The sequence below is a fragment of the Protomyctophum parallelum genome (assembly GCF_964188405.1).
Source record: "Protomyctophum parallelum genome assembly, chromosome: 3".
Taxonomy (NCBI): Eukaryota; Metazoa; Chordata; class Actinopteri; order Myctophiformes; family Myctophidae; genus Protomyctophum; species Protomyctophum parallelum.
The window spans coordinates 25093687-25120457 of record NC_139698.1 but is presented as its reverse complement, the minus strand read 5'-3'; the positions used below and the strand labels follow the sequence as shown (position 1 = coordinate 25120457).

General features: G+C 44.8%; 1 protein-coding gene across 5 annotated transcripts in view; it reads left to right on the top strand.

Annotated features, from left to right (window-relative positions):
* The window catches only part of ddr1 (discoidin domain receptor tyrosine kinase 1), a 96215-nt gene extending 70974 nt beyond the window's left edge, over positions 1-25241 (top strand). For 2 of the 5 annotated variants that reach the window (XM_083760659.1, XM_083760656.1), the window contains exons 9-20: positions 5859-6108; positions 6738-6905; positions 8376-8432; positions 10335-10501; positions 13408-13612; positions 14969-15082; positions 16064-16383; positions 16515-16642; positions 17862-18059; positions 20690-20957; positions 21453-21602; positions 22306-25241. In XM_083760659.1, the coding sequence (XP_083616785.1) occupies positions 5859-6108; positions 6738-6905; positions 8376-8432; positions 10335-10501; positions 13408-13612; positions 14969-15082; positions 16064-16383; positions 16515-16642; positions 17862-18059; positions 20690-20957; positions 21453-21602; positions 22306-22446 (2166 nt within the window). In that variant the 3' untranslated portion in view covers positions 22447-25241. The remainder of the gene's footprint in view (positions 1-5858; positions 6109-6737; positions 6906-8375; positions 8433-10334; positions 10502-13407; positions 13613-14968; positions 15083-16063; positions 16384-16514; positions 16643-17861; positions 18060-20689; positions 20958-21452; positions 21603-22305) is intronic. The other 3 variants (XM_083760657.1, XM_083760658.1, XM_083760660.1) reach the window with 3 other exon arrangements.
* The last annotated feature ends 1530 nt before the right edge of the window (positions 25242-26771 follow it).

Sequence of the window (26771 nt, the reverse complement as noted above, 5' to 3'; positions counted from 1 at the left end):
TAGCAGCCTCACAATATATAAATGGCAGTAAAGAAATAACTGTTGGGTATAGGCTGCAACAACTCAACTTTATTGCGTCTTTGTTCCCTGCTCAGGAAACATCAGCGACTAGTGCAGAACAAGCGAACGGATGAATACGGATGAGTTGTGTTCACTGTAGCTCTGCTCGGCAGTTATTTTTAGCGCTCCTGCTAAGCTTTGCAGCCTCTAAACGCTTCACAGATACAGTGTATATAAGGAGAACTTTAATGAGGCGCAGGTTCCGCTGCATGTTTGTTTAATCAGGGCTGCCTTTCAGTCAATCTGCACCTCCTGATAAATGCGGATGCTCAAATGCGCGTTACATAAGTCATCCATCTTCCCCCCTGTCTCCCTGCTCATCTATCCTTTCCTCTTCCCGCCCACAACCTTCATCCTCCTCTCATTGTGTATAGTCACACCGATGCCTCGTACATTACAAGGACTTTTATGGGATGCTCTCTCTCTGTCTCTCTCCCTCCCTCTCTCTCTCTCTCTCTCTCTCTCTCTCTCTCTCTCGTACCCTGCTTGTATAAACAGACATGATGTATTGCTCTCTCCTCTCCTCTCCTGTCCTCTCCTCTCTACTTCATCATCATTATCACTTCATCCCTCATTCTTCTTCCGTACTCTGTCTCAACCTCTGCAGCCTCCCCCTCTTCTTCTTCCATGCAAGTTCTCCTCATTCGCAGTACTGCCCACCCAGCACCCAGCCCACGGTCACGCCACAGCAATTACAAGCAACCGGATGAGAATGTGTTATTCATTTGACATATTACTCCAATCAATTAAAACTTTCCCACAATGTTTTGCGAAAGAGCCCTTGAGCTCAACCCTAACGCTGCACTTCAGACCAGCCGCGGCTGCCATTTCTAGTACGATTTTCCGCTAAATCAGCATGTCCGAGTGACACCCACATAAATAAGGAAGTTGTGGTCCGCCATGGGCTCTGCTGTTTCGGGTGGCTCAAAGCCAGTAGCTGTGCCCGGTAGGAGAGCTCCCAGGCATTGAGGAGAAATACAGACACTCGGACGGTGCTCCCCTCTGGCAGCTTGTTTCTAGACAAATCTATAGATTTTAGGTAAGAAATAGGCCATGTAAAAACATCTACAACTGCTAGTGTAACATGTTTTTTTGTCAGGTGAAACCTGACTAATGAAAGCTCATGAAATGTAGACGACAAGATCGACACCCTAGTCATACTGAATGCCTAGACCTGATTGGCTGCCACACACGCTGCCTAAGTCAATGGGAGTGTAGGATGATTGGCTGCCTCCTAATCTATGCCACACGCACCGCAAAAGGGCTGATATCCGCACTCCGCACCGCATCTTTCACCTGACAAATATTACTATGTAATCAGTTCTTGTTTAAACCATTTTGGGTGGGAACCCCTTTTGGTGTTAGCATTATGTTATGCCTTAGCTATTGAAAAATAGCAGATCTACAAGCTCATAGCACGCCACCGAGTGGCGCGCTACGAGCTTGTAGGTCTGCTATTTTTGAAAAATCGTGAAAATATTTATTTAGAAGATTTATTTTTTATTTTGAGGTCAGGCCTAATATTCAGTACTTCCATACAATAGTCTATTTATCTCCTTCGTACTTCTAGTCCACGGCTATTTCAGACCACAGTGCGCTTCTGGTTGGCTGCTACTCTGTCTGGCTGCGCAGCGGCAGCAAAGTTGAGCCTTTCTCAACGTTGCCTCTCCGTTTTCTGCCCGGCTCTGCCGGCTGCTGTAGTGAGGAGAGCGGCGGTCACTCCTCACCATAGACAATGCACTGAATCTCTCTGTGTACTCTCAGAACATGGGATCACTCCTCACCATAGACAATGCACTGAATCTCTCTGTGTACTCTCAGAACATGGGATCACTCCTCACCATAGACAATGCACTGAATCTCAGACAATGCACTGAATCTCTCTGTGTACTCTCAGAACATGGGATCACTCCTCACCACAGACAATGCACTGAATCTCTCTGTGTACTCTCAGAACATGGGATCACTCCTCACCATAGACAATGCACTGAATCTCTCTGTATATACTCTCAGAACATGGGATCACTCCTCACCATAGACAATGCACTGAATCTCTCTGTGTACTCTCAGAACATGGGATCACTCCTCACCATAGACAATGCACTGAATCTCTCTGTGTACTCTCAGAACATGGGATCACTCCTCACTACAGACAATGCACTGCATCTCTCTGTATATACTCTCAGAACATGGGATCACTCCTCACCACAGACAATGCACTGAATCTCTCTGTGTACTCTCAGAACATGGGATCACTCCTCACCACAGACAATGCACTGAATCTCTCTGTGTACTCTCAGAACATGGGATCACTCCTCACCATAGACAATGCACTGAATCTCTCTGTGTACTCTCAGAACATGGGATCACTCCTCACCACAGACAATGCACTGAATCTCTCTGTGTACTCTCAGAACATGGGATTACTCCTCACCGGCATAGACAATGCACTGAATGTCTCTGTGTACTCTCAGAACATGGGATCACTCCTCACCATAGACAATGCACTGAATCTCTCTGTGTACTCTCAGAACATGGGATCACTCCTCACCATAGACAATGCACTGAATCTCTCTGTGTACTCTCAGAACATGGGATTACTCCTCACCATAGACAATGCACTGAATGTCTCTGTGTACTCTCAGAACATGGGAGCAGAATATCGCTGCAGGAGTGAATTTAGCAGTATTGAAAATATGGTGCATTTGTATAGCACCTTTTATCCAAGGCGCTTTTACATACATAGATTGCGCATTACATTCACCCATTCACATACACATTCATACACCGATGGCGGCAGAAACCATGCAAGGCCAACCAACCGGCACGTCAGGAGCAATTAGGGCTTCAGTGTCTTAACATAAAGTATGGCGGAAGTATGTCCAAATTGTATTAGGTACAGCTGTGAGTCCCAATCATCACCTTGTGCGTACTATGCTTAGCGTTTTGAGTGTGTGTAGCCGTGAATTACAACGAGCAGTGTTGCTGTTTTTCCATCACGCTGCCTCTATGTTGTGGCAGGGGATAAATGTGGTATATCTTATCAGACTGAACACACCTGCCTGCCTTGGTGTGCTTGAACTGAACCCTGGGGCATTTACCTTTCTAGTTTGGTTAGGTTAGACTTCGAGAAGGTACTGAGCACACCCCAGCCAAAATGTGGCTGCCGATCAAACAATTGGCCCATCTGGGAAAGGTGGTCTGAGCTTCTATAGTGTAACCCTGAAGCGGTTTGATTGAAGCCAGAGGATCAGGTGAACCGGCTGTTGGAAGCAGTTTGGACGGAGTAGCCTACGATGCATTATGCATGAGTGGAAAATGCACACGTTTAGTTGAGCCATCCAAACACGGAATGGATCAGGAAAAATACTGCATGATGACATTTCATCATTTCCAGTGTTATCTGACACTGGCATCTGCTTGCAGAATCTCTTTGGAATTTACACAGGGCAAGGTTATTTGTATAGCACATTTCAGACAAAACTTTAATTCGAAGTTCTTTACTTAAGGCATAACAAGTAATTTAAGGCTTACATTTTTTTAAGACAAATAAAGAATACAAATAGTGTGACAATTAGGGATGTTTCCGATTCCGATCATTTGATTTTGAGACATACCGATCTTTCCCCATTCGATCTTTATATTTTTATATAACACTTATGCCATATTACAATATAGCAAATATCCTAATGTATGTCACTCTAGTGTAGTCCGTTGTGTTGCCTTTCAATTAAATGTATGTCACTCTAGTGTAGTCTGTTGTGTTGCCTTTCAATTATTGAAAGGCAAAATGTGACTATTTTATTAGAATGACTGTCATTGTGTTTGTTTTTTCTTTCTATGAAAGCATGGAATCATAGCAAAACTAGAAAAAGTGCCCTTCTGGGCACAGGTCTCCACCAGGAGGATAGGAGTGTGTGTGATGTTTGGGAAAATGTTTAGGAGTAATGTAAATGAATGCGATTTGGCCTGTTGTAGTGCCACCATGAGGCTGATTTGAAAACTGTCAAGTGGCATTTCTTCCTCAGCCTAGTGGGAATATGCATGCACAGTTTCACCGCAATCGGACGCTGCGTTGAGTAGTTGTGGCGATTTGTACAAAATGGGTACAAAGCGGGCTACTCCTGAAAACTTTAGAAGCCAATCGTAGCCAATCAGGATGGATTATGAGAAATCAAACAAACCCGTCTTGATCACATGACTATGTCGGCCTCCTGGTGGCGCTATAAAGAGCAGATGTGAAAAATTCCAGGCAAAGGTTTTTCCTTGGCCTCTAGGGAGTGTGCATACAAAGTTGTACACCGATCGTGCAGTTAGAGGTTGTCACAGCCCCCTGTAGTTGGGCTACTAGGGCCTGTGTGTATTCCTGTGTAGACCTATGCATTTGGCTTCCCACAGGTTCTGAGTTGCTGATCAGGTGCATTGGGAGCACCTGGCCAGTGTTCCCAAGGTGCACTATAAATGGCTGGGCGTTGGCCACGATCAGTCTCTCTCTTCTTCCATGAGAGCAGCAGCATCTTTGCACCATTCAACACCCCACACTACACCCACCACACATCCACTCACTTACACTACTGATCTACTGAATAACACACTCCACCTTAGAACTGTAGTATTGTTTGTTTGATTCGTATTAAGTTGGTTATAAATTAATGTAAATAAATATTGGTTTGTGCACTTTTAAACAGCCGTGTGTCTTCCTCCTTTGTTATGGCCCAAGAGCCAGGTCATAACACTAATCGGCCAGTTATAGCGGCACCATGAGGCTGAGTTGAAAATATTCAAGTGGCATTACTTCCTCTGCCTAGTGGGAATGTGCGTGCCAAATATTACGGAAATCACACAATGTGTTCATGATTTTGCTGCATTTTGTTTGAAACCGAGCACTCCTGCGAACTTTGGAAGCCAATATTAGCCAATCAGGATGGTGGCTGAAAAATATGAAAGACCCGTTTCGTTGAATGGCTCTAGAGAGACTGTGTAATTTCCGTGAATTTGCGTTATGTTTGGACAAAATCTGAGCCGATTTCCGATCACCCGATCCGATCGGGCCAACCCTAGTGACAATATCATGTTGGATCCTTGAATCCAAACAATGTTTATTAGTGCAGGTGCACAGCAAGGCATTTAACTATGAGTGCTACAGACAACTACCAGTATGCACAAATCTCTTTCAATGTTATTCATTATAGGCACCAAGCTCTATACTAAAGACCCAACGCCCTTTGGACTTCACTCTGTTTGTATTCACATTCAACGCAAAAGAGCAACAATGTATGAACCTTTCAAATCACCTCATTTCTTTCTTTATTTGAAATATAAAAACTGCTCCTCTAAAAGGAGGGCAAACCCAAAAGTCCGGCACTTTTCTAATCACCTTTATATGTCTTTCAACTTCACATCTGTCTTTTATTTCAAATATAAAAACTGCTTCTCTAAAAGGAGGAAAAAAACACAAAAATGAAGACCATATTCATAATTACTTATGCAGCCCGATTTCCAACATTCCCCACTTCCTCCTGACCACCTCTGGTATATATATATAATATCTGGTATATATATAACCCATTCTGTACGGGATCCCCTTTTGGTGTTTTAACTATTGAAAAATAGCAGATCTACAAGCTCATAGCGCGCCGCGCTACAAGCTTGTAGGTCTGCTATTTTTAAAAAATCGTAAAAATGTGGGCACAAATCTTTGAATATATATTCTTTCAGAGCGAACGTTTTTATTTTATTTTGACGTCAGGCCTAAATGGGATAATATCTGGTATTCCCCCCCTCCCCCCACTCCCCAGGTGCACAGCAACAACCGGCACACGCAGGGCGTGCGTGTCTTCAGCAGAGTGGAGTGCCAGTTCAAGCCGGAGCTCCTGCAGCCGTGGTCGTCTCCGCCGCTGTCGCTGGCCGTCCCCCTGGGGGACCTGAAGGACCCGTCGTCCAGGCCCGTCTCCCTGCCGCTGGGCGGACGCCCCGCCAAGATCCTCTGCTGCAAGTTCTTCTTCGCCGACCGCTGGCTCCTCATCAGCGAGATCTCCTTCTCCTCTGGTAGGCTGAACGGAGGCGGTGGAGGCGGTGGAGGAGGAGGAACTGTGGGGGAGGGAGATTGTTTGTGTTTCAGAATGTGGCTTGAGGTTTTACACTCTTGTGTGGTTGTCTGAAACAAGGAGCCTTTTTATCTAGGTGCTATACCTAGAAACTGCACAAGAGAGAAGAGGCAGGGCAAAGGTTTAAAACAATCAAGTTAAAAACAATAATTTATTTGGGGGAGACATGCAGCAAAGGTCCGACAGGCCCCGGGGATTGAACATGCTGTCAGGCAGTCGGAGCCTACGTGGCACATACTGTACCTCAACCACTTGGCTTTCGTCGCCCCCCAAAAAAGAATAGATTGGTTATTACTAATTATCCCCACCAGACCAGAACGGCAGGCGGCCATTTTGGATGTTTTTTTTATTGGTGTCAATAAAGCCTTTAACCTGAGGATATGTTGCTCATCATCTTCTATCTGCTCTGTGGGTGTCGGACAGCCATGTTGATAATTGGTCAGTGTTTGTTGTGATGAGGTGAGATGATATTCATGTCATCTTTAACTCTTACTCTTATCTCTTTGAATCCCTCTCTCTCTTCTCTCTCTCTCTCTCTCTCTCTCTCTCTCTCTCTATTCTCTTTCTCAGAGCCATTTGGAGAGGGCGTCACCGACACCCCTCCTCATATTCCTCATCCTGCTCCTCCGGCTCTCCCCACCACCTCCCCTGCTCCTCCCCGCCCCCCCGGCCTGCCCACCCTGTCCTCCGCCCCCTCGCCCAGCGACAACTCCTCCAACACCACCGCTGGCCCCAACGGTGAGTTCTGATCCATGCTCAAGCTCCTCTTCCTTGTCTTCCCGTCTTATTCGTCCTCCTCTTCTTCTCCTCCTCACTTTTGCTGTTAAAGGGTTAGTCCAGATTTTAGGTTTAGTTCTAGTTTTGTGGATTCATTTATTTTTTAATGCATGGCCTCCACCAAGTGACCTGGAACTACTTAATATTCAACAAAACCAGACCAGAACTCCCACCATGGGACTCAGGGAAGGAATTAATACCTTTGCAACTACTATACTAATGGCAAGTATTTCCTACAGCTTTAAGTCCAAAACTAACCCTTTAATCGCAAAATGACACAAGCAAAGCTCTATCCATCATTCTTTCTTTGTGTATCTCCTCTCCTGAGTAATAGGATTGTCGGCACAATGTCTCGGCTCAGTGCCAAAAGGCAGCCACGAGTACCAAAGACCCCACACACACATACACACATGCGCACGCACATGCACTCACACACACTCATGTCATCACGCCACACACTTCCAAATCCTCTGGGCTTCCAGCCAGCCTTCACTCCATCAATCTTTACCTACATTCACTGCAAGATGCTTATCTCAGGGAGCTCATTGTGCGGAAAGGACAAGGCGGTATTGGCGCTATAATAAAGGTCATGAAGTTTCAACTTTGTGTGACTGAGGCGGTCTCTCATTCCAGCGTTATAGAGTAGCCTATTCACAGCGGAGATGCAATGTGACAGATGTGGCTCCTTTGTGTAAACTCTCTCAATACAAAAATACCCTCACTTGAACTGAATGTTAATCCTGTTGCAGACTGAATGACACAGTGTATATAGTCAACATGTCATGGTGGTCACCACCGGCACACCAAAGCACTTCTATCGAGAAGCAAAGTACTGAAACTCTCATTCAAAGGACCACAGACTGACTTGGACTCTATTATATAGACTCCCCCAATTTACACCAGTACATTTATTTAATATTATTATTCACATTAAATTGTAAATTTAACGTGATATTACATTATGATAATTGGCAGGTTGGCAGGGAGACGGCCATCAGTTAGGTGCTAATGATGCCATTTAGTCACGTTCACATGAGGCAGTTAGAGGTCAGGCTGAGAAAGGGAATGCTGGATACCAGGTCAAAATGTCTTCTGCTGTGGGAATATTCAAATTCTTTGTAATAAACAATTTTAGGCAAATGTGTTCTAACCATTAGAGCAAATTGCTAACGGCAAAGTGCTTGCTACCGCCCAAGTAACCATCGTTTGCACAATAATGTTGACCTTTTTTTTTTGCTCTATTTAGCTTTATTAAATAAATGCGACTCATACGTACCTCTACATGTATTTAGACAGACTCGTACTATTCACTCCACCTTCCTTCTTCCACGACCCTCCTCCTGAGTCCTCCTCCTCCTCCCCATCATTCAGTTCTCTTCTCATCCACTCCATCTTCTCCCCTCCTTTTTCCATCCCTCGCTCCTCCTCCAGACCCCCCCACCTCCAGCCCCATCACCTCGGACCTCCCGGCTAACGGCACGCTTTCAGGTGAGAGAGACAAAAAAAGGAGGAAATTTAAAAAAACGAGGTAGAGAGAGAGAGAGAGAGAGAGAGAGAGAGGGAGAGAGGGAGAGAGGGAGAGAGGGGGAGAGGGGGAGAGGGAGAGAGAGAGAGAGAGAGGGGGAGAGGGGGAGAGAGAGAGAGGGTGGGAGGCGGACGAATGGAGAGGGACCAGTGAGATGGGTTTAGTGCAGCACATCCTCCTCTTAAAAGTGTCCCACTGTTCAGCAGAGGGAGGTTTATTGGAGCAGGAGCTGGAGGCCAGGGGGGGAGGAGAGGCGTCTGGCACTCCTTCTCAATCCCGCTGGGGTTTAAAGATATACAGACATAACAAGGAAGGGAAACAAACCCTTTGCTGCTAACACTTTGCTATAGCATGTTATATTTATGTACAACAACAGCTGGGCTTTCCTGTGGTCTCCCCGCACTGCATGTTTCTTAGGAGCCCAGGCTCCGTTTGACACATCCAGACAATAACAGAACTCTAAAATGTCTCTGTGTGGTTGCAGAACAGAGCTTTGGATCTTCCTTCGGCTGTGGTTGACCGGCTGTGTTTGGGTTTTCTCAACCACCCTTGTGCAGTCTGGGCTGAGAGAGTCAGTGTGTGTGTGTGTGTGTGTGTGTGTGTGTGTGTGTGTGTGTGTGTGTGTGTGTGTGTGTGTGTGTGTGTGTGTGTGTGTGTGTGTGTGTGTGTGTGTGTGCGCGTGCGCGTGTGTGTGTGTGTGTGTGTGCGTGCGCGTGTGCGTGCTTTATGTTACAACCGTACCAGCTTTTGTCCAGTTGGACTTGGGTTTTCTTTTACAAGTTATGTTTATGGTCCTAAGTTTATGCCAAAGGGTTTCGCAAAGAAAACCCTTTCTCTCATTCTAGTGAGACGACACATTTGACCTTCACAGCGGGAGAAATAACAACAGTCGCCAAATTAATAATATAAATCGGACTCACTCCAAGGGCTGCCGAGAGGCACAGAATTACACTGCGTGCACATTCTGTTCCCAGCAGTGCAGTAGGGCTTTGAGAGAGACGCCGTGGTATGAACTAATGCATACTGGATGCGTGCTTTCACACACAATCCCACATCAGACACGCGCTAAGCCTGATGAAGCTATCGGGGTGTGGCATGGGGACTTTGTCACCATGCGGACGGTGCTGCTAATACAGCACTGCCCTCTCCCCACCTGGAGAAGAGTAACTCGTGCGTGAGAATGCTGTTGATACATTACACGACCACGGTTGCCTCCAGACTCGACACCAAACTAATAAGAAACGTAGGACTCAACCCCGGCCTGTGCAGCCGGACGGACCCTGGACTTTCTGTACAGACACACCGTACATGTAAATACTGTGCATGTTTATAACTTAGGAGTAGGAGCGTTGCACACAGCACCTTCACGCACCGATAAGCGCTGACAAACGTCAGTTTGTTTGTTTTTTCCTTATGTTTATGTTGATATAAGGATGATGATTATTATTGCTGGTGCTGCAATGTCCCAGGAACCAGACCAAAACAACTGTACTCTTATCTACCCATACACAAGATGTAACAATAAAAAACCTTGAACCTCCGACGCATCCTGGCACAAACCCTTGTACATGTACGAACATACACTTTGAGTTGGATTGACATTTTCACCATCATTTTAGCTGACACTCCTCTGTGGAGCGAGTTAGAACAAGCATGACCGTTGGATGTGTGTCAGTTTTTGGCTCACCAGCAAACAGCCAGTTACAAAGAGTTTGAGTGTAAGAGCCATATTGAATGTGCACAAACACAGCACATGTAAGAGTTGGACTGCTGCCGTTCACACAATTCCCCTTTGTCACGGAAAGCAGTAACGATACCAATTGCAATTGAGGCATTTTTCCTCTTTATTTTTCTACATTCTCCAGGGCCCGACTTTGCTGCCGGGACTCCAAGGGCGGGACTTCCAGTGGCCAAGGACGACAGCAGCAACACCGCCATTCTGATTGGCTGCCTGGTGGGGATTATCCTACTGCTACTGGCTGTTATAGCTGTCATTCTATGGAGGCAGTACTGGAAAAAAATACTAGGCAAGGTGAGAATCCAGTGTGTGTGTGTGCGTGTGTGTGTGTGCAGTCTGCGCGCGTGTGTGTGCGCGCACAGTCTGCGCGCGTGTCTACTTGAAGGTCAAGTCCCCCTCCAACCTAGCAGCAGCATGTATTATTGCATATGCATGCATATAGTACTGTTTGCAGACTCCTAGAACTGGTGTTTAGAGTCAATCGAATCGACTGATGCTTGCTGAGGACAGCAGAGCCGAACAAAGACAAGAGCCGCCAGACAGCTGGTGAGATGACCGCCTTCAGCCACCATGTCTGCTTTCAGGTGCTCAGGCATCAGAACCGCCCTGTGCTCTGAGTACCGTCCGTCTGGTATTCACTTGAAAACTACACAATGGGCACTTTTAGAAATGAGAGGCTGAGAATGTGTTCCAAGTGCACCGTTGATTTCTGTGAAGCAAGCCTAGCCAGGCTTGTCATTATGTCCGGTATATCTGGGGAGCTTATTAGTGGTATATCTGGTGGATTCTGGTGTACAGTATGTGTGCTACCGGTATGTGGAAGAAAACTTTTGTATTTTCTATAGTATACAGATAACTATATGTGTATGTGTCAAAGCCATTTATTTATTTATTTTACAATTGGTTACAAGCATTTCTTAGCGATTAACATAGCTTTGTTTTTGTTTCCTCCTTTTCTCGCCCTATTTACGTATTTAGTCATTGCAAATTACTTTGCAAAATTGGTATTGTTAGTCCCTAGCCTGTCACTGCTGAGTGCTGACCCCATACTGTGTGTTCTGGGGTGGGTGGCAATGCCAGCGGCACAAACGCAGCCAATTGTGCTCGTTGGAGCACCCGGTCAAGCTGGAGGCCGTTGCCGTGAATGGAACCCCTTCATTCTCCACCGTGATGGACAGGAACTTTACCCCTGTGCCACCCAGACACATTCTCAGCATTTTATTTCAAATCTCTTCACACAGGTCTCTGTAGCAACATGCAGCTTGGCACCAAAACTACCCAACAATGAAAACATTTCTCAACGTCTAGGGGCTATATCTTGCCCCACCCCTTAATCCTTATCCCTAAACTTATTTGCCATTTTTGACTATATTGACAAACATTTTAAAATAGTTCAACTAGCCGATCTACATCGACACGTTGTGAACTTGTAGATCAGCTATTTGAACTATTTTAAAAGGTTTTTCAAAATAATAAAAATGTAAAGTTAAAAGGGGGCTATATCTTGTGCCATGCAAGATATAGCCCCTAATCTTTCAACCAAAATGCCAGCACTAGTCTTCCCCCAACACACGCACGCACACAGCGTGGACATCAAAAACAAAAACATTCAAAGGACCACAATGGAAATATGCTATTGAGCTTTATTGTGTTTTATCCGTCAGTCAAGGTAGATTCATTTAATTTAGCTCATCCTTGCATTTGAGTGGGAGGGGTGTTTTGAATGCTGTTATCATTGAATGTATTTTTTACCAAAGCAATGACAGAAATCACTTACCCTATCGTGTGAAGAGATTTTAAAAGGAGCGCTCAATAGTATTAAATTGTAGTAACAATAACCACTGTATAAATACCTTTGAAAAGATTCTCTACTGATTTATATACCGTATTATAACTGTTTCCATGCTGCAGTTCGTACATAGCTGCACTAAAGGCCTGTTCAGCGCTGTTCACGATAAAAGCACACTATTGTCTGAAATGTGTTGAAATGATCTCATTTCAACCCAGTTTAAAAAATAGATTGAGGCAGTGCTTTCATAACATTACGTTTTCAGGTTCAAGCCTCAAGTTGTCATTTTTGTCCTGCATAGACATGGCCATCTCATCGCGAGACATGGCCAAAGCATTTCTGGGGGTCCCCAGCCAAAAACGTTGAGAACCCCTGCCATAGAGCACTGGTTCTCAAACTGTTTTGTCTCGGGTCACCTTTGTAAACAACTTTTTTCCATCCATGGCACCCCTGAATTGCATTGTTACTTGTTAGCACCTCCCATTCATGTCATATTACGGTACGAAAATATGTAGAACTTGGGAGAATAGAGGGTATGCGCAATTTGTGCATGCTTAAAGTGAATGACACATCGAGTGGCAAAGCAACATGCAAAGTGAGTTTAACATTGTTTAACGTTGTTTAATGCAATTAGATAGGACTTTTCTGTTTGGATGCATGGGTTGCCAGAAAGTAGTTTTTTGTCACTCAGTAGGCAATCCTGTATAACTTCCGGGTTTGATGATGATGTCATGCGCATACCCTCTATATTAGTTTATATATAATTGAATTAACCACAAAAATTGCAGATGTACAAGCTCCCAACGCATCACACTCCCAACGTGACACGTTGGGAGGTCGTAGATCGGCACATTTTTTTGGTAAGGCGGTTTGGTGGTCCATCTTACTAGTAAGATGGACCACTCACTCCAGAGGGGGCCACAGTGCATATTACTGTCGTAGCAAGAAATAGCCGATCTACAAGCTCGAGCTTGTAGATCGGCTATTTTTGCTATATTTGAATTGAAAACCTGAATAATTATTTAGCTATTTTTTAAATTGGAATCCTGAAAAGTATTATAGTAGTTTAGTTTAGTTTAGTAGTTTACAGTTACGTTGACTTGTTAATATAACTACATTGGACACAAAAAGACAATAACATTTTAATACTAGTCATTAAGTACTAGTCATTTATTCGCGAAGTAATTAAAGCGGGTTTGGAATTGTAACAGCTGAAATCAATACTATATCAGTATTCTGATATTAACATGCGGGCCGCATTAAGTGAAGGTGGGGGCAGCATGTGGCGTGCCCACCCCTGTTCTAAGTGGTTAAATCGAAGTATTTCTTTTTGCGGCACCCCTGGCCCCACTTTGAGAAGCCCTGCCAATAGAGTTAAGTGCCCTCTCTCTCCCCCTCACCCACCCGCCAGGCCCAGGGCAGTCTGTCGAGCGATGAGCTCCGCGTCCACCTCTCCGTCCCCGCGGACAACGTGGTCATCAACAACACACACAGCTACTCCAGCCGCTACCAACGGATACACACCTTCCCCGACGACCGCGAGCGGGAGGGAGGAGAGGGCGAATACCAGGAACCCACCGCCCTGCTGCGACCACGGGACCACCGAGACAGCACCGGTAAGGACACACACACACGACCACACACACAGTGGTCAAAATGTACTTAAAGGAAACACTTTCCTGAGGTTTTTATGTGGGTGATATGAGTTTTAAGATATTTTAGTATTTCCAAGGATACTGGGCTCACTTACATCCTGGACTACATGTTGTCTCAGTAAGACAGCCCTCCCCCCTATCCACAAGGAGGAGCAGTGCACCAAAGCATTATGGGAATTGTAGTCTAAAAACACATATTTCCCACATAAAAACCCCCAGGAAAGTGTTTCTTGTCTCCCGAACATCATTAAAATAAGATCTGGTTGCAAAAGGGGTGAAGTGTCCCTTTTAAGAACGGATAGCGTAAGTAGGATTGACTACACACAGACAGATGTGTGTACATGCTGTATTATGTAAGATCGCTTCGTATTGTCTTGTCCTTGATTTGCTGACTGCAACTGAGTCAGCAAATCACACATGGTTTTCAGTAGCGTGACAGTCTCTACAACATCATGCAAAGTTACTGTAAATCCTCCACATGTCAATTTGCACCGCAGAATCAGCACTTACTTTGACTTGTCGTGAGAGAACGCAACCTTAAACTGTGTACAGAAGAGTATCCGCCGCGGTTCCTCCACTGACACATTGTTTGCGTGTTTGTTTGCGCCGGGGGTATTAGGGGGGGATCAAAAAATGATGGGAGCGGAAGAAAATGTGGCATGCATGTGAAGAAAGAGGTGGTGTGCGAGAAAGAGAATGCAGATTGCGCTGAGCTTAAAAGGACATAGAAGACCCATTGTTCTCCAGGAGAGGGCAAGAGAGAGAGAGAGAGAGTGTGTGTGTGTGTGTGTGTGTGTGTGTGTGTGTGTGTGTGTGTGTGCGTGCGTGCGGGGGGCGTGGGGCATGCTGTCTTTACCAGGCGCCTGTGATAGTTTGAAATAACAAAAGTCACTCACACATCATTCCATCCATTGAGATTCGTTGTTATGTTTTTTGGCCTGAGTTGTTGTGTTAACTTTGCCTGTTCCTTGCTATGCTCTCCTGTTCTGTTGTATGTGATCTGTGCTCCGTGTGTTCTCTGTTGTACTGTGATGGATTTGCTATTGCTAACATTGTCTTGCTGATGACGGTTGTGTTTTTGTGTTGTGATGTCGTTGTGTCGTTTGAATTGTGTTGTGTTGTTGCCATGTACCGTGTTGTGTTGTTGTGCCATGCTGCATTATGTACTGTGTTGCATTGCATTGTGCCTTATTCGCCGCCTTGTATGCTGCGTGAATAAACCATATCATCTGTGTGTGTGCCTGTACAATGCCTGGTGCCTTGTGTGTCCGTGCTTTGTCGTGTGTTGTGCGTGTGTATGTGTGTGTACCCTCCCAGCCTTGCTGTTAAACAACCCAGCCTATCACCTGCTCCTGTCAGATCACAGACAAGGCGCGTGGCCCATAGCCCTCCCCAGCACCGCTCAGGAAAAGAGACTCAATGTGCCCCAGGGTAAGACACCTCCGGCTGGGGGAAAGCAGTCAGGCTGGGCTCCTGAACCTAGCAGGGATGCACAAAGTAAACGCCTGTGGAATTGATTATTGCAATTTAGTTTCCAGCAATTGATTATCAACTTAATTATTATGAAAACATTAAAGTTTGTGTATAAGTCTCTCTCTACAAAAGCTGCATTCACGGTGCGCAATATGATGTGGATATTTTAATTTACACATTGAATACATTTAAACTATTGGCATATTGTCATTCCACTGAAGTCAGAATGTCTGCTTAGTTGGAAATAATCCAAACGTTGATGCAAAACATGAAAGAGACTAGCTTTGTTCCCCAAACATCAAACAATCCAGCAAGATAATGATAGTTCTTTCCCATAATCGTGTAGCCATTGTGCTTATTAGCAACCAAGTGCTGCAAGACAACATAATTCCTAGTCTAGTTAAGTGTGGAGCGGCAGAGATAGTGACGTCGTAACAGTTTCATTTGTGCATGCGTATGACTTTCACCACAACCCCTCCTGTCACTCATGTTACTTAACGAGCTCACCTCACTCACCATCTCCAGATAACTACTGTTTTGTTTTAAGACACTAAATCCATTGGCAGTAGCGGTCTGCCCGACAGTGTGGGATGAGATAGTCTCACATTTACAAGACAGCTTTAGAGAAAGCAGATGGTTATTTCAATTTGTTTATTTTTTCCACCGTCTGTCAAACTAACCTTTAATCTTGCCCCCTCTCTCTCTCTCTTTCTGTCGGTCTCTCTCTATCTCTCTTTCTCCTCATCAATCTTCTCTCCATCTGTCTCTCTCTCTCTCCCCATGTCCTCCATTACCCTGCACCTCCCTTCCCTCTGTTCTGTTCACCCACTCCCACCCTCCTTCTTCACCAATTTTCTCATCTCTTCTTCGGACCCTGCCACCTGTCTCTCCATCTCTTCTCTCTCTCTCTCTCTCTCTCCTCCCTTCCTCCTGGTGCAGCCTGCGGTGTGGACAGAGACCTGGAGAAGAGCTTCCCCCTGGCGCACCAGGAGGAGCCTCCCCCGTACCCGGGTGCCCCTCCCTACCCCTCGCTGTCCCCCCCCAGCGTGCCACACTACGCCGAGGCCGACATCGTGAGCCTCCAGGGGGTGAGCGGAAACAACACGTACGCCGTGCCCGCTGCCGCCGCCGCCGCCAACTGTTCCTCCACCTCGTCCAGCCCCGTGGCGGACTCGTCGGCCGCCGGCCCCCCACTTCCCGAGCTGCCCCGGCACAGACTGGTCTTCAAGGAGAAGCTGGGAGAGGGCCAGTTTGGAGAGGTGTGTGTGTGTGTGTGTGTGTGTGTGTGTGACTGTGTGTGTGTGTGTGTGTGTGTGTGCGTGTGCGTGTGCGTGTGCGTGCATCCACATGTTGTTGCAGTATAACAGCGTCTATTATCTGCCCGTTAAAGGTACACCTGTGTGAAATCGAGAATCCTCAGGACCTGCCCAACCTGGAGTTTCCCTTCAATGTCAGGAAAGGTCGCCCCCTGCTGGTGGCTGTGAAGATACTGCGCCCAGACGCTTCAAAGAATGCCAGGTCTGTAGTGCCAACGTGTGTGTGTGTGTGTGTGTGTGTGTGTGTGTGTGTGTGTGTGTGTGTGTGTGTGTGTGTGTGTGTGTGTGTGTGTGTGTGTGTGTGTGTGTGTGTGTGTGTGTGTGTGTGTGTGTGTGTGTTACAGCCCAATATATACCATTGTTTTTATCACTATCTTTGGTTCTGGACGTATTCCAAGTGCAGCATTAGTGGGATGTGGGTCTGACTCTGCATGTTCTCACAAGCCGTAGTCAGCTACGTCATTTAGAAGTGATAGAACTGCTTGTTCATGTTGTTTCCATCAAACGTGATCTGTCCAGCTGCTTTGTTCTAGAAGGGGGGGGGGGCGTTCTCTCTCTTTCACTCATTCACCCTCCCTTACTTTGTCCTGCATTCAGTAAAACCTCACGTCTGTCTGAATTCTCCTTACTTTTAAGCAGACCACTAGTGTTAATATGGAAGCTGAGAGGGAGAGAATTGGCCAGTTTTCAAGGCAATTAAGAACCAATTCAGCCAGTGATTTGACTCATGTTTGTCCACTTCAAGAAGTCCTACTATCTTCCCTGACTAAGACCAATTTTGGCGAATTAATATGTGCATCCAAATGCGTTGCCAACTAATTCTCCATGAAGGAACAAGTGATTGATCGGTGATAGTGAACAAGAGAAGCACCTGAGACATGAAATGTGAGTGAGCCCGGGATGTGAGCAAGCTTCACCCGGCTGATGGCTGCTCAGATGGTCATGGTGGGTGCTGCTAGGGGTTAAGAGTCTTGCTCAGGGACACAGGGACATGGGAGGCGAACCAGTGATCTTCACATTACCAGACGGCCAGTGCTGTAGCCTGGGGGGGGGGGGGGGGGGTTCAGACTGTACAGTATACCATAATTATTCCCTGTGTGACATGCACACGTATAGGCTACACGCTCGCACGTGGTCAGTGGATGAAATGGTTAGCAGACGGTATATGCTTTTTCCCCCAAAAAACCTTCAGCACAGCATACATACTACGTACTGTATATAGCGTGTAACGGTAGACTACAGTCACTAGCCACTGAACTACAGCCGTCCCCAGCACACTCTTGTGTGAAGTTACTAAGTTTCTGATATGCATGAAGTTTGAGCGATTGTCTTTGTTGATGGATTCTCTCACTCTCTCTCTCTCACTCTCTCTCTCTCACACACACACTCTCTCTCTCACACTCTCTCTCTCTCTGTCTCAGGAATGACTTCCTGAAGGAGGTGAAGATCCTGTCTCGTCTGAAGGATCCTAACATCATCCGTCTGCTGGGTGTGTGTGTGAGCAGCGACCCTCTGTGCATGGTCACAGAGTACATGGAGTGTGGAGACCTCAACCAGTACCTTTCCCACCGCGTGCTGCTGGACAAGAGCGGTCCATCGCACAACACCCCCACTATCAGGTACCATGGGACACACGCAAAACAATGTGCACTCGTATGAACAGAAATTAGTTATTTATTTACGGTTATGATGGTGACCATGTCAGTATCATGTCAGTATCATGGTCAGTATCATGGTTAGTCAGTATCATGTCAGTATCATGGTCAGTATCATGTCAGAATCGTGGTCAGTCAGAATCGTGGTCAGTCAGTATCGTGGTCAGTCAGAATCGTGGTCAGTCAGAATCGTGGTCAGTCAGTATCGTGGTCAGTCAGTATCGTGTCAGTATCATGGTCAGTATCATGGTCAGTATCATGGTCAGTATCATGGTCAGTATCATGGTCAGTATTATGTCAGTATCATGGTCAGTATCATGGTCAGTATCATGTCAGTATCATGTCAGAATCGTGGTCAGTCAGAATCGTGGTCAGTCAGTATCGTGTCAGTATCATGGTCAGTATCATGGTCAGTATCATGTCAGTATCATGGTCAGTATCATGGTCAGTATCATGGTCAGTATCATGGTCAGTATTATGTCAGTATCATGGTCAGTATCATGGTCAGTATCATGTCAGTATCATGGTCAGTATCATGGTCAGTATCATGTCAGTATCATGGTCAGTATCATGGTCAGTATCATGGTCAGTATTATGTCAGTATCATGGTCAGTATCATGGTCAGTATCATGTCAGTATCATGGTCAGTATCATGGTCAGTATCATGTCAGTATCATGGTCAGTATCATGGTCAGTATCATGGTCAGTATCATGGTCAGTATCATGGTCAGTATCATGGTCAGTATCATGGTCAGTATCATGGTCAGTATCATGGTCAGTATTATGTCAGTATCATGGTCAGTATCATGGTCAGTATCATGGTCAGTATCATGGTCAGTATTATGTCAGTATCATGGTCAGTATCATGGTCAGTATCATGGTCAGTATTATGTCAGTATCATGGTCAGTATCATGGTCAGTATCATGGTCAGTATTATGTCAGTATCATGGTCAGTATCATGGTCAGTATCATGGTCAGTATTATGTCAGTATCATGGTCAGTAAGAAGCACCATGTCTGTATTTCAAAAGTGTAGTGAGCTCTACAGCAGAGGTTCCCAACCATCGGTACGCACACCGGTGCCGGTCCGCGGGACATACAGTATACCACCGCTATGTGAGAAGGGAATCCCAAGTTTTCCTGACCATGAATCTATAATCTTGCGTCACCAGGAAGTTAAGATACAAGGATTCATCAGCGACTTCGAGCCCGTGTTACTTCCGTGTTGCATCACTGTCGAATCCTTGGTATCTTTACAATTTACAATTTAGGCATTTAGCAGACGCTCTTAATCCAGAGCGATTTACATTAAGCAATAACAAAAAGCATGGCATACATCACATATATAAAAAGTAGTTATCATGAAACATGCGTAAGCTAAGAACGTAACTATAAAGTGCTATGACTACATAAAATGCAATTCTAGTGCTGTCTACGTAACATGCTATAAGTCTGTTTAAAATACTATCTAAGTCTACATAAAGTGCTATATTTAAAATACTATCTAAGTCTACATGAAGTGCTATCTAAGGGGCTAGTGCTACGGGCCATGGTGGAGTCTGAAGAGGTGGGTTTTCAGACTACGGTGGAAGATTGGGAGTGAGGCTGCAGTTCTGATTGTGATGGGAAGTGCATTCCATAGTTTTGGAGCCAGAAGGTAGAAGAGTTTGGGACGTGTGGAGCGTTGTCCCGGCGTTTTTAGTGAAGGTACTTCCAGCTTCCCTGCGTTGGCTGATCTGAGTGTGCGGGAGGGTTTGTAGGGTACGATCATACTTGTAAGATATGGGGGAGCCATGCCTTTGGTTGCTTTGAATGCCAGCATCAGAGTTTTGTATTCTGTGCGGGCAGCGACCGGGAGCCAATGGAGGGAGCGGAGAAGGGGGGAGAATTTTGGCTGGTTGAAGACCAAGCGAGCTGTGGCATTTTGGATCAGTTGGAGGGGCTTAAGTGCACATGCCGGTAGGCCAGTAAGGAGGGAGTTACAATAGTCAAGTTTTGACAAGACTGTTGTATGGGTTAAGAGCTGGGCTGACTCCTGATCGAGTGACAGCTGTGATTTGTGTTTTGAGCGAGAGCTGACTGTCCAGGACAACACCAAGGTTCCTGGCTGTCGGGACAGACTTTACCAGGGCGTTGTTTTTTATTCATAGTTCATACTATCTTGTTGATATAATGCCTTTTAGGTCAATAATATAACATTATGTTGCGATATAATAATATAGCAGCGAGTAGGCTACTTGAGGCCAGTCTAGTGTCTTCGGAGTTTTTGGAACGATGATGCACCGCCAAATACTACCACCATACTATAGTATGTCGTTTTTCATGGTTTTCGCGCACACACACACACACACGCACACACGCACGCACACACACACACACACACGCACGCACGCACGCACGCACGCACGCACGCACGCACGCACGCACGCACACGCAAACACACACACACACACACACACACACACACACACACACACACACACCCCTTACCTAAATGGCCCCTCCATTTATTTTATAGTAATCCACAGTATTCTCCCACTGCCCCTTCCTCCCGGCGTTCCTTCCTTCCTTCCCTTGCTCCGTCTCTCTCACAGCTACCCGGCTCTCATCGCCATGGCGAGTCAGATCGCGTCGGGGATGAAGTTCCTGTCCTCGCTCAACTTCGTCCATCGGGACCTGGCCACCCGTAACTGCCTGGTGGGCGGCGAGCGGGGGGAGAGCAACGAGGACCGGGGCGGCGAGCGGCCCATCAAGATCGCAGACTTCGGGATGAGCAGGAACCTCTACGCTGGAGACTACTACAGGATCCAGGGCAGAGCGGTGCTGCCCATACGATGGATGGCCTGGGAGTGTATACTGATGGTGAGACAGAAGTGTGTGTGTGAGTGTGAGTGTGAGTGTGCGTGCGAGTGTGTTTTGCCATGCTGATATTCGGAAGCCTGGGCCATGTGCATAAACTGACCATGAGTGGCCTAAGAATAGCTGGCATGACAAAGAGCAAAGCCAAACAACTTGCCAAATTACTGTTCCGTTTCGGCTGTTATAGGCGGTGCCAATTGTGTATCCTTGAGTGAACATGAACTGTCGACCCCGTCATATTTGTTTCCTTGTCAAATTAATTGCAATTTGTGGATTTGAAATAAAGAACTAAAATGTGTGTGCGTGCGTGCGTGCTGTCAGTGATGATGATGATGAATAGTGATGATCATACAGTGTGTGTGTGTGTGTGTGTGTGTGTGTGTGTGTGTGTGTGTGTGTGTGTGTGTGTGTGTGTGTGTGTGTGTGTGTGTGTGTGTGTGTGTGTGTGTGTGTGTGTGTGTGTGTGTGTGTGTGTGTGTGTGTGTGTGTGTGTTACAGGGTAAGTTCACCACAGCCAGTGACGTGTGGGCGTTTGGTGTGACTCTGTGGGAGATGCTCAGCGTGTGTCAGGAGCAGCCGTACTCCAACCTGACAGATGAGCAGGTCATAGACAACGCTGGGGAGTTCTTCAGGGACCACGGCAGACAGGTACGTACACCACACCAGAGGATTCGTTTAAACGTTTTAATTTCAAGGACCCCCAGTTCGGTATGCATAAGTTTGGAAGTGTACAAATGGACACGTAAGGGTTCATTTGGTTCCATTTGTAGTACACTCCCAGAGTTACAGACTTAAAGGCTCCATTCGGTTCCATTTGTAACAGTAACAGGCCGGCTGTAAGGGTGCATTTTGTTCACTCTCTGAGTTACAGACCTGTAAGGGTGCATTTTGTTCACTCTCTGAGTTACAGACCTGTAAGGGTCCCTAACTATGAGAAATGTAGCTGTGGACTCACCAGAAACCCACACACAATCCTGCCTAGGGGTGGAGCTTGAAACCCGAAAAAACCTGATAACAAACTGATTGAGTACCCGTTATCAATACGCTTTGGGCTTATCAAGCCTGTTATCGAGCATAGCGCCCATGACGTCATGTTTAAACAACGAAGACGAGACACTTTTAAAGTGACGGTAAACACATTAACCAGTTAACAGTTTTTTCAATATTATTTTTCAAAAGTCAAAATGTCAAATGCCTTCAGTCTGTTAGAAAAGTACTGTATTTGATATTTTATACCCTATTTTATACGTTGCCATACGATGCTGTCACGTGATGAACATGAATAAATAGGGACACCAAGTAAAAATAAATGTAAGTAACGTGTCCCCTACTCTGTCTGTCTGTCCTCTAGGTGTATCTGAGTCGTCCAGCGGTGTGTCCTCAGGGTCTCTATGAGCTCATGTTGAGCTGCTGGAACCGGGACTGCAAGCTCCGCCCCTCCTTCGTACACATCCACTCCTTTCTCACCGAGGACGCCATGAACATGGTGTAGCGATAGACACAGGGAAAGAGAGGGAATATAATAAAGAAGAGAAGAGGACAGGCTATGTAGAGAGGTGGAGATGGGGGCTACAGGTGGCGGTGGTGTACAGCAGTACAGGCGGAGAGGGGCTGGGAGCAGGTTTGCTTGCTTGTATATTTTTGTATCTCCTGGGGCGGACAGGGCTAAGACGCCGCTGGCTCGGTTTTCGATAGTCCCCTAACCCCACCCCCAAACCTAACGCTTCATGTTGTACTACATTGTACGACAATGTCCCTTGCACACGAAAAATAACATGTAAATGTATTTTTGACAGGGGACACCTTTGCCTTGTTAAGCTTAAATAAATTAAGCTTAACCACACCCCCACTTCCTTTAACCCTTAATAGTGGAGCTACGTTTGGTAATGAATGAGACACAATGGTAGGTGGTGGGCTGCAGTCTGCGTAGTAGGCATTCTAGTTTCTTATTTTTCCACATAAGCTGACTTAACACGTACGACTAACATTAAATGCTGTAAAATGTGTGTTAGAGGGCTTAACAGATGCTGCAGATGAAAGCAAAAAAGGATGGGAATTTCTTGTACTTTGATGTATAATAATAGAAGATTAAGAGTTTGTAAAACTATGTGGATGACCTGCAAAACATTTGAAATGCAAACGATAAGGGTTTTTTATTTTTTACAGGTGATGGTGTAACTTTATATATGTATACATTTCTGTTGCCTCGTGCATTTCATGTAACACCTTGCCATCTAGTGGGGACAGTGCACATACAGTACAAGAGTGTGTTGTCTTAGTATTTACAGTATGAGTAGGCATACTGTGCACAGTTTGCTGTATACTATTATTATTCCCATCTCCAACAATTTCCCCTCCACTTCCCCCCATGCTCAACAACATTTTAGCATGGTTTCCCTGTAGCTACTTAAAGGAGCATCCAATACCACAGTTATAACTGTATGCTTATAGCAGAGTGTGGATAGGGTAACTGGTTCAGTCCCTTGCTCCTGTGTTGAAGAAGCATCCCTGAGAGAATGTCACAGAGCCAAGACAAGTTGCTTTTGCAAAAGAGCCAAGTGGTTAAAATGTAAATGTATGATGATGACCAGAATACATTAGACTCCTTCTTTCTGTGAAGGGGTTGTGGTGTTTGTTGTCTCATTCAAGCTGAAGAGGAATCAACTACACTATATTAACACTACAGCCATTTTAAACCAGACTACTCCCTGCACATGGTCTGAGAGCTGCACAAAGAAAAAAGGGAAAAAAAGACCAGATCTCCGATGACCTTTATTGTTGTGAGCCCTAACTCTGAGCCACAGCCCACAGAGAGAACTGTCTTTCTGGTGCCAAAACAGTGGGCCACACACCTGAGAACTGACCCTGAAACTGAACAGAGATCTGCTGGTGCTACTGCCACTGGCGATAATATGACCAGCAAACTGGAACGACTCTCTCCCCCGAAACAGAGACAATACTGCCCCCTAGGGCAGACGAAAGGACAGACATTAGGAGATGCACCTGCTCAGATGTAAGATGTGAGTTTTGGAAATGCATGAATCTGGCCATGACCCAGACACAGGGATAAATGTTAAAATTCCACTACCAGCTGCACTTTAAAATCCTGTATCCCTGGCCGAGCTGAATAATTCTTCTCTGGTATGTAACATGCCTGTCAATGTGGAATTGAATTTGCTTGTGCTGAACATGTTTCAGAGCTAAACATCTTCTTCAACAAAGCATTTTCAAACAAATGGATGTAAATGTTTTTTTCTTGTTTTGTTTTACTTCCATGACATCTTTTCATCATTTGATTGTATGAAACCATTATGCTCTTAAATCAGCGACAGCATTGAGGTGTTGACTCATAACTATAATCTAATTTTGTTCATTCAAATCTATTACTGTATTAAAAACATTTTTATTTTTGTTCTTATAAAGTTGTAGCATTGGTTAACTAATACATATTGGGAGTCGTAACTCTCCTAAGTTTGGTTAAATGGTGGCCACTGGTGGAAGAAGTTATCCTTTTTTTTTACTTTAGTAAAAGTATCAATACTGCATAGTAGAAAGTAAAAGTCTGGTATTCAAACTACTAAACTTTAGTAGTAGTACACAAAGTATTGGCATGAAAATATACTTAAAAATACAAAAAGTTAAAATAAATAAATAATAATAATAAAAGAAACATTATGCAGAATGTCTCATTCCATAACTTTTCAAAATGAAAATACTCCAATCAAGTAAAAAAATTAAATACCTGAAACTTTCACTTAAGTACAGTACTTGAGTACATGTACTTCCCACCACTGAAAATGGCAACACAAAACTCTTTATGAAACCATCTAATCAATAAACTGACCACAGTAGAACCAATCTTACTGACTACAGAAATGCTAATAAGTCCACAATGAGTTTTACAAATTATCAAGTAATCAATGTTTACTGATTGAATGAGTGGGAATGGCCTGTGCCATTTCAATAAAGTATGCTTCTCAATTGATCATTTTTGATACACTGTACTTCAGATGAACCCATATCTTTATGAATATACTGTATGTACTTAGACACTCCTTGATGTCTGTTATTTTGTCTTTTTGTGTCTTTGAAAAGCTGAACCCAATGATGTGTACATATTTTTTAAATGACAGAATTGTTCTTTTCCTTCACTAATATATGGAAAACTCTTTGTTACATTTTGGGGGTCTCTTGTTTCTTTGTAGAAAAGCTTGCTACCTTGATGCCATTGTAATTCATTGTGTTGTCTATTTTTGTAGTTGTTTTAATAAAGTTAACCTTTTCAAATACAAAGCCATGTCGTGCACACATACATCAAAGGGGGCTAGCTAAAGCCCCTGCCATTTTGACTGTCTGTAAAAAGAAATGTGAAGCTCAGACGGAGCTCTTGATTATCCCTTTGAACTTCACACGGCTCCATGAAAAATGACATGTATGTCGTTTTTCATGGTTTTGCCGATAAATAAAAAAGATGAAAATCGTGAAAAAACGACATACTATAGTGTTTTTCATGATTTTCACCTTTTTTTTATCGTCACACCATGAAAAACTACATAGCCTATGTATGTTGATGATTTTCATTTATTTTATCGGCAAAAAACATGAAAAACTACATTTTATCGTTTATCGTTTTCAACGATAAAAAAGTGATGATAAATGTCATTGTCATGCCTAGTCATTTTCCATTTTTCCAGTTGATTTTCAAAAAAATGTAACCATGAAAAACGACATAGGCATACGTATACTACTCACTGTTTGTCAAAAACCATGAAGATAGTTATGTCATTGAAAAGCATGATTTTCATCACTTTTTTATAGTTGAAAACCATGAAAATGGACACTGACTGTACTATAACAAACCCTGCATTGACTTTTTTTAGCCAGTAGGGCCCTCATTTATCAATCGAGTGTAAAATCTGCCACAGATTCGAGTGCAGGTTTCGTAGTACACCCACGTCGCCACGGCATTTATAAAGTGATCGCAAACAGCTGATCCTTCCTTAATTTTGTTCTCACGTTAATAAATGTCACGGCTGAATTTGATCTGGCACGCCCTAAGAAATCAAGCCTCGCCCTCGTTTTTGCGACATGAACAACGGCAATACGTTTCCTGAAACCATGGTTACATGAAAAAATAGGTTTCTCCCGTGCCTTGCTGCCCGCCTCTCCCCCTCTCTCATACACACGCACAGCACGCACACGCAACTTGCAAGCCCAACTAACTGGTGTGTTGTTAAACAAATAAAGAACGAACACCTGCATGAATTAAATAAAGCGTGCGTGCGGGGGGTGAGGCGGGCAGCAAGGGAAGCGAAGCGAGAGGAGAAACAGACAACTAAATAAAGTTGTAGGCCTACCCTGTGACCAACTTTATTTAATTCATGCAGGGTCCCTGTCTGTTTCCCTCTCACCTCGCTTGCCTTGCTGTCATGCACGCACGCACCTACATGACACATTAAATAAAGCTGTCTGTTTCTCCTCTCGCTTCGCTTCCCCCTCACCCCCCGCACGCACGCACGCACATATCGCTATTTGCAACTTTAACTGTGTGTTGTTAGTTGTATATTAAATTATTAAAGTATTTTTAATTTAATATACAACAAGATATATTAGTGAACGAAAACCTGAACCTGTGAACCATAATTAAATAACAAATAGGCACACTGACACACACGCTGCTGTTTTACAGGTGCTCCTCCTGTCCTGTCTGTCTGTCTGTCTGTCTCTCTCTATCACAGTGGTCCGTCCGTGACCAACTGACCATGCACGTTCCGACGTTCGCCAGTCTATTTAGATTGCCTCGCAGTCGTTAGTCAC